The sequence below is a fragment of the Amblyraja radiata genome, chromosome 21 (genome assembly GCF_010909765.2).
Source record: "Amblyraja radiata isolate CabotCenter1 chromosome 21, sAmbRad1.1.pri, whole genome shotgun sequence".
NCBI lineage: Eukaryota > Metazoa > Chordata > Chondrichthyes > Rajiformes > Rajidae > Amblyraja > Amblyraja radiata.
The window spans coordinates 13876265-13883259 of NC_045976.1; the positions used below are offsets into that span (position 1 = coordinate 13876265).

Sequence of the window (6995 nt, forward strand, 5' to 3'; positions counted from 1 at the left end):
CACCCGGAGTTTCGGAAGCTCCTACCGCAGGTCTGTGGACAGTAATACCGGGAGCCCGCGGGTCCCTGGTGGGAGACCGCTTTTCGGGGCTTCCGCAGCGGCGACTTCTCCCGCCCGAGTTGCGGGGTTGAAGATTACCTGGAGCGGGGCCTGCATCACCGCCCCGCGCGGCTTGGAATGGCCGCGGGACTTTGTGAGCGCCCGCCGGGGCTCCAACACCAAGAGCCCGCCGGGGCTCCAACACCAAGAGCCCGCCGGGGCTCCAACACCAAGACCCGGTGCGTGGCCTTGCATCACCCGGCGTGGCTTTAATGGCTGCGGGACATTTAACATCGCCTGCCGGGGGCTTTGACTCTTGTCTTTGACTCTGACATGGGGGGGAGAGGGGAGTGCAGGTGAGAGATATGTTTAAGTTTTGCCTTCCATCACAGTGAGGAGGACGCACTGTGATGGATGTTTATGTTAATTGAATTGTGTTGGTGTGTGTCTTGGTTCTTTTTTTGTATGGCTGCAGAAACCAAATTTCGTTTGAACCTCATGTGAGGTTCAAATGACAAATAAAAGGTATTGTATTGTATTGAGGAGGCTTAGAATCAGTGGCCAGAGAGCAGTGAGTGTAGAATGCTTCACCTGAACAATTACAGCCTCAGAATTTTAGGTATAATCTGCAGTCTTTCTGTCTTGTTCACTGGTATTGGGCTTTTTATTCCTCTGATCGGTAATTTGTTGTTTTTTTTACACAGAATTTTAACATGCCAAATGGTTTCATTCAGCAATTACTTTCCGGTTAGAATAACATCTTCATAATACATTCTGCCATCTGAAACAGTGCTACACAGCACCTGTAGAATTCATATCCACCACACATCTGCACATCCTGACCACATTTTTTGTAAGCCTATATAAAGGCAATCTCTTTAAAAAAATACAGGAAGCTTAACCCAACCGAGTTGGTTGTTTACCAAATACAGAAACCAGAATCTTAATAAACTCCCACTGGGTTTACTAAAGCAATTAGCAAGAGTTAAAGTAATGAAATGTACTCTGAATACTATGTATAGTCTGATCTTAGCCAATATATTGAACCCAATGTTTACTTAATAGTAATTTAACATTGTTATCTTTTAATACCATATTTTCACCTTAGCAGCAAACTAGCAGAATGTCAATTGCATTATGAAATGCTATAATCTTTATGCCTTAGAGATAAGTATAAAAGCAAAAGCAAACAAGGAAAGTGCTGTCCAGATTACAATGAATGACTTTACACGATCAGTACTGGTCATTAATATGGTAGGCATTGCATGTATAGCTTTTTCAATGGACCACCCTGCTGTGAGATTATGGCATTTCCCTGTGAGTCTGATGAAATGTTATTTTAAAGAAGCCTTGACTGTCAAAGGTTTCAGTGCTGGAAAATGGAACACATTTTCCGGTTTAGGTATCCAAAAGCATCATCGAACATTCCCAAAGTTACCAATATGATTCACTAGTGCATACATTAGCCCATTTAGCCTACTTCCTGAGCAGGCCTTGACATCAGTATGCTTTGTGTTATTACACACTTTCTGTTAATATCTCACACAATAAATTTCTCCATCTACTGCAGAACAAATGCAAGTTTAGTAACAGACTCAGACTGTTTGTGCTGCGGACTTTAACCTTTGGGGTGAATTGGGGGAAGGTAGGTAAGAGATAGGCTCTAACTTTCTGTTTAATGATAACAGAGATTTGAGTGTGGTATTACAGATTGTTCATTCATAAACTCCCCATGATTAACGGAAAATCTGAAGATTCATAAGTTGCATTAAAAAGGTCCAAAATTGTGACCCTTGTAGCCAAAGATGTCTGAGCTGGGTTTGGATTAAAGTATCACTCCAAAAAGGGTGCATGAATTGAACGGGCAACAACACCATCTAGCCACTTGATCTGATGGACTGAAATGAGCAAAATCTTCTTCACCGAGAGAGTTGTGAATCTGTGGAATTCTCTGCCACAGAAGGCAGAGTAGACCAATTCACTGGATGTTTTCAAGGGAGAGTTAGATTTAGCTCCCTAGGGCTAAAGGAATTATGAGATATGGGGAAAAAGCAGGAGCGGGGTACTGATTTTAGATGATCAGCCATGACCATACTGAATGGCGATGCTGGCTCGAAGGGCAGAATGGCCTACTCCTGCACCTATTTTTCTATGTTTTTGTGTTTCTAACACCATCTAGGCACTTGATCTACTTGTTAACAAATATTTTGAAGCTATATGTTGACATGGAACATTCTACATATAATATTGTTTTGAATTAAAATTTAATTCGGGGGATAAAACACATCAATTGCTCTAAATAAATAAATTGTATCAATTAATAAACCATCAGCAACATTTTAAAGACAAATATTGACAAATAATGAAATCCAGTTGAATTCAGCACATCAGTAATGAAAAGTATATTTAATAAATGTGTCTGGAATATGTAACAACGGAACACAAACTTACAATCTAGATTGACTGGAAATCGAGATATAACTTCCAAATCATAAAGAAATTACAACATTGTAAGCTTCTTTTGATTAATATTCCAAACAAAATGTGAGGTGCGTTATTTTAAGGTTGATGTATGGTTTCAGTGAAGGACAGAAAGTCTGTTCATGCTGTGACAATGATATTACAATCTCATCAGGTTCAAAGCAGCTTTATCCTACAATGTTTAAGTAACCTGGATCCATATGAAAGCTGAGGTAACGGATCTGAGCTTGGTGCAGAGTGGACATTTATATTAATACATTGCTGCAAGCCAAATGGGATTTAAGGGTACATACAGGGAGTAGAGTTGGTGAAATCCAGAGAAAATCTTTATTATGAACCATGTATTTGGCTCATATAATTAGAAAGAAACTCCAACAACTAGCAGCTTTGATGTTTGGTGAATTTCAGTTCAGGTTAAGACAATGTTCCAAAGTTTGACTTTTTGAACACTAAGAAAGTTATTACTGGTAGTAATTGGATATTCATTCTATATCACACGTGTGTTTGTAAGTCGTTCCCAAATAGGTTTTAAGATGTTGTCACGGACCAGTTAACAAAAATCATCAGTCCCATTTCTGTACATATGGCTGCAGAAAATTTCAAAAGTTAATATCAGACTCAAAGGCATTATGAACCATTTATGAACTTGACATGAAAAACCATTCATACCATGTAACCAAAACTGGAAAATAACAAAAAAGTGTTTCAGGCCCAATGCAATGCCTTTTTAATCAACAGAGGGCTACATGCAAATCAAAGGAATGTCATTCAGTAAAGGAATACCCTCTACATTGAGATCACAGTGAAGTCGGCATTACACAGTAGCTCTTTGCTGATTCTCATGACAAATCCAGTGATCATCTGCACTTTAAATGTCAAGAAAACAGCTGCAAATGCAAGGTTGTGCATACAGTGCATGTCATGCATGTAAATAGCGTAGTGAGAAATGTTTTAACTTTGTATGTTAACAATAAAGTATGTTGTATAAAATTAGTTTCTAAATTCTGTAGCTCAACGGATCTATTCACTTTTAGGGTAATCTGTTAAACAGAATCAGTTGTATTGCTTTATCTACTTATCTGCTTAAGACAAAGGTAAACTCACCAGCAAAAAACAATGTGAAAGACTAACCTTTGATCCTTCGCTTGTTACTGTGTCACTTGCACAAGTCTAGGATGTTGTCCATTTGAAGATACAGATGTTCTTGTAATCGATTCAGAATCATTTCCATCTCAGGACTTTTTGTTTCATGGATATGGGTAGTCTGAAGTCCCTGATTTACCATGTGGTCCAAAAATCAACTTTCTCAATGCATTTTCAAAAGGTAAATGAGGAGACCCAGTAAATACCAATCCAGAATATTTTGCTGAGATTATCTAAAAGGAGCATTCCAGTTCAACGATGAAATGGTAATTTTTAGTTTTTTTCTTTATTCAATGCATTTTTTTGTGACAACTGTTTTCATTCAACAGTTATCTCAAGCTTCATTTGTTGTAGCCAGTTTTCTGATTTAATGTTCAGGATGAATAGGCGGACTTAAAATTAGTTTCTTACAGCAGTAATGTAAAAGTGCGTTCATTTAGGTCTTTGTACAAATGTGTAGGATGGACATCGTCCATTGAATTCCGTGGGGGCAGCACATAAAATTGGTTTGTATTTCCACAAACTGTTTTCCAACTCTACCAGGAACAAGACAGTCTAGCGCTTCGCCGATTAAGTATATTCTGAACAAAAAGCTAAATTTGCTGGTCTCAGTTTCCAGTACACTGGAGCAAAATGATTATCTAAATATTCTGTTCAGTGATTAATGCATGAATATTTTATACTTTGTTTGAAAAAATATATTGTAAATAGATGTATATGCTGTAACATCGACCAAATCCGTAACCCGTTTTTTGTTTTCGTTACCAACAGATTCATAAAACGAACACCTAGATTGTTTCCCTGCTCAATTCTAGAACGGTTGCTCACAAACAAACAATAGAAACACTACTGCAAAACCCTTTCACTGCATGTATCACCCTGCATTTCGCCATCTTCTAGCTTCCCCTTTCACCTGCTACATTGTTTTGAATACTTTGAGGACATAAAGCAGAAAACCCAAATACAAACAGTCCACAGCCTCTGTCTTCACTGCAAAGTTAAACAAAGTACTTCACGCACTTCCCTTCTGAAATAACAAATCAAAAAATACTTATGGAATTTGAAGACCACGTTTGCTTTCTATTATTTGAAGACACTGCAAATGCAACACAGAACTGTTAAATATTCAAATATTGATGGGCTCCTGGAGAAAATAGCTGGCCATCAATCTCTTCCCCCCAAGTTAAGGCTGTAGTGCCAAGACATACACCCAATCTTCTTGATATTTTCTTTTGTAGAATAAAGTATGTTGTATAAAATTAGTTTCTCTTCCGACCCAACTAACCTAACTTTTGTAGTTTGTACAAATGATATGTCTTTAATTCAAAATAAGTCCTTCTATGGATAAAACTAATCTGTAATGTTCAAACAATCTGCTGTGACTACAAGTCTGTTTCAGTGTTGGGAACCATACAAAGTGCGTACAATGACTTCCTGATGTCCAAGGTGCTGTTGGCTTTGCAGTGTGTCCCTGTGCCATGATTCACCCCATCGCTGTTCTCTAAATGGTTGCCAATGGAGTTTCTGCTCTTCTTCAGATCTTCTGAGATGCTGCTCTCAACTTCGACTTTGTCGATAAGGTACTTGGCTTGTTCTTCATTGTCGTTCTCCCGGTGGTAGAAGTAGTTGAAGTTGGACACGATGACGGGCACGGGCAGCGCGATGGTCAACACCCCGGCGATGGCGCACAGGGACCCCACGATTTTGCCCGCCACGGTGATGGGCTTCATGTCCCCATAGCCCACGGTGGTCATGGTGACCACTGCCCACCAGAAGGCGTCGGGGATGCTGGAGAAATTGGACCTGGGGTCATCGGCCTCGGCGAAGTAGACAGCGCTGGAGAAGAGGATTACCCCGATGAAGAGGAAGAAGATGAGAAGACCCAGCTCCCTCATGCTGGCCTTGAGGGTCTGGCCCAGGATCTGGAGACCCTTGGAGTGCCTGGAGAGCTTGAAGATGCGGAAGACGCGGACCAGCCGGATGACCCTGAGGATGGCCAAGGACATGGCTTGTTGCCCGTTGGCTTGTTGCCCGTTGGCTTGTTGCTCAGCCATCTCGGTGCCCAGGGTGATGAAGTAGGGGATGATGGCCACGATGTCAATGATGTTCATGATGTCCCTGGCGAAGACCGGCTTGCTGGGGCAGGAGAAGAAGCGCACCAGCAGCTCCAGGGTGAACCACACCACGCAGGTGGTCTCCACGATGAAGAAGGGGTCGCTGAGGCTGTTCCCCGTCGAGCCCCTGGTGCCGTTGGTCGTGCGGTTGAAGCTGTTGTACCGGTCGTCGCGGAACTCGGGCAGGGTCTCCAGGCAGAAGATGATGATGGAGATGACGATGACCAACACGGACACGATGGCTATGCAGCGGGCCGGGTTGGAGCTCTCGGGATACTCGAACAGGAGCCACAACTGCTTCTGGAACTCGCGGCGAGGAAGCTGCCGCTCCTTCTCCTTGATGAAGCCCTCGTCCTCCCCGAAGCGCTCCATGGCCTCGGGACCCAGGCGGTAGAAGCGGATCTCGTCGGCGAACATGTCGATGGAGACGTTGACGGGTCTGCGGACTCGGCCGCCCGACTGGTAGAAGTAGAGGATGCCGTCGAAGCAGGGGCGGCTGCGGTCGAAGAAGTACTCGTTGCGCAGCGGGTCGAAGTAGCGCAGCCGCTGCAGCGGGTCGCCCAGGAGGCTGTCCGGGAACTGGCTGAGGGTGGCGAGCCGGGTCTCGTAGCGCAGCCCCGCCACGTTAATCACCACCCGCTCGCCGCACTCGTCCGGCCGCCCCCCAGCCCCGGCCCCAGCCGCTGGCTCGCCCATGCCGCCCTCCTGCTCCCACCAGATCCCTCCTCCTCCGCCGCTGCCCGCACACCTGCCGCCCGCCGCCGCCGCCGCCTCCTCGCCCTCCTCCAACCTCAGCAAGGCGATCTCCATGCTCCACACATTAACTATTCATCGGCGGCGCCGCCTCGCTCAATCCGCCGCAGCGAATCGTCGGCGGGAGGCAGGGGAGAGGGATAGAGAGAGAGAGGGGGTGGGAGGGAGAGGGAGGTGGAGGTGGAGAGAGGGAGGGGATGGAGAGAGGGAGGGGATGCAGACAGGTGGAGAGATGCGAGAGGGGGAGAGAGAGAGAGAGACGGAGGATTGAGAACCGGCTCCCAGCCAGGACGAGACAAACTCACGGACTATCCCAGTGCCCAGCGATGTAAACACACGAAGAGTTTAACAGAAACCTGGTCCACTTCTCTCACTGTCTCCCGGCCAATCATCCACCCCACGTCCACGACCTCTCCTCGACACAACACCTGCCCCGTCCCACACGGTGCAGCCTCTCTCCCCCTT

At 44.6% G+C, this 6995-nt stretch overlaps 1 protein-coding gene across 1 annotated transcript; it reads right to left on the reverse strand.

The window, feature by feature from the left end:
• Window positions 1-3782: 3782 nt before the first annotated feature.
• On the reverse strand, window positions 3783-6587 carry LOC116984969 (potassium voltage-gated channel subfamily A member 3-like). The gene has a single exon (XM_033039330.1). The coding sequence runs from the start codon at window positions 6585-6587 to the stop codon at window positions 5046-5048; it is 1542 nt and encodes a 513-aa protein (XP_032895221.1). The 3' UTR covers window positions 3783-5045.
• Between the last annotated feature and the right edge of the window lie 408 nt (window positions 6588-6995).

Excerpts from the sequence above, each read along its gene's own strand:
- LOC116984969 (XM_033039330.1), bottom strand. The coding sequence starts at position 6,587 with ATGGAGATCGCCTTGCTGAGGTTGGAGGAGGGCGAGGAGGCGGCGGCG.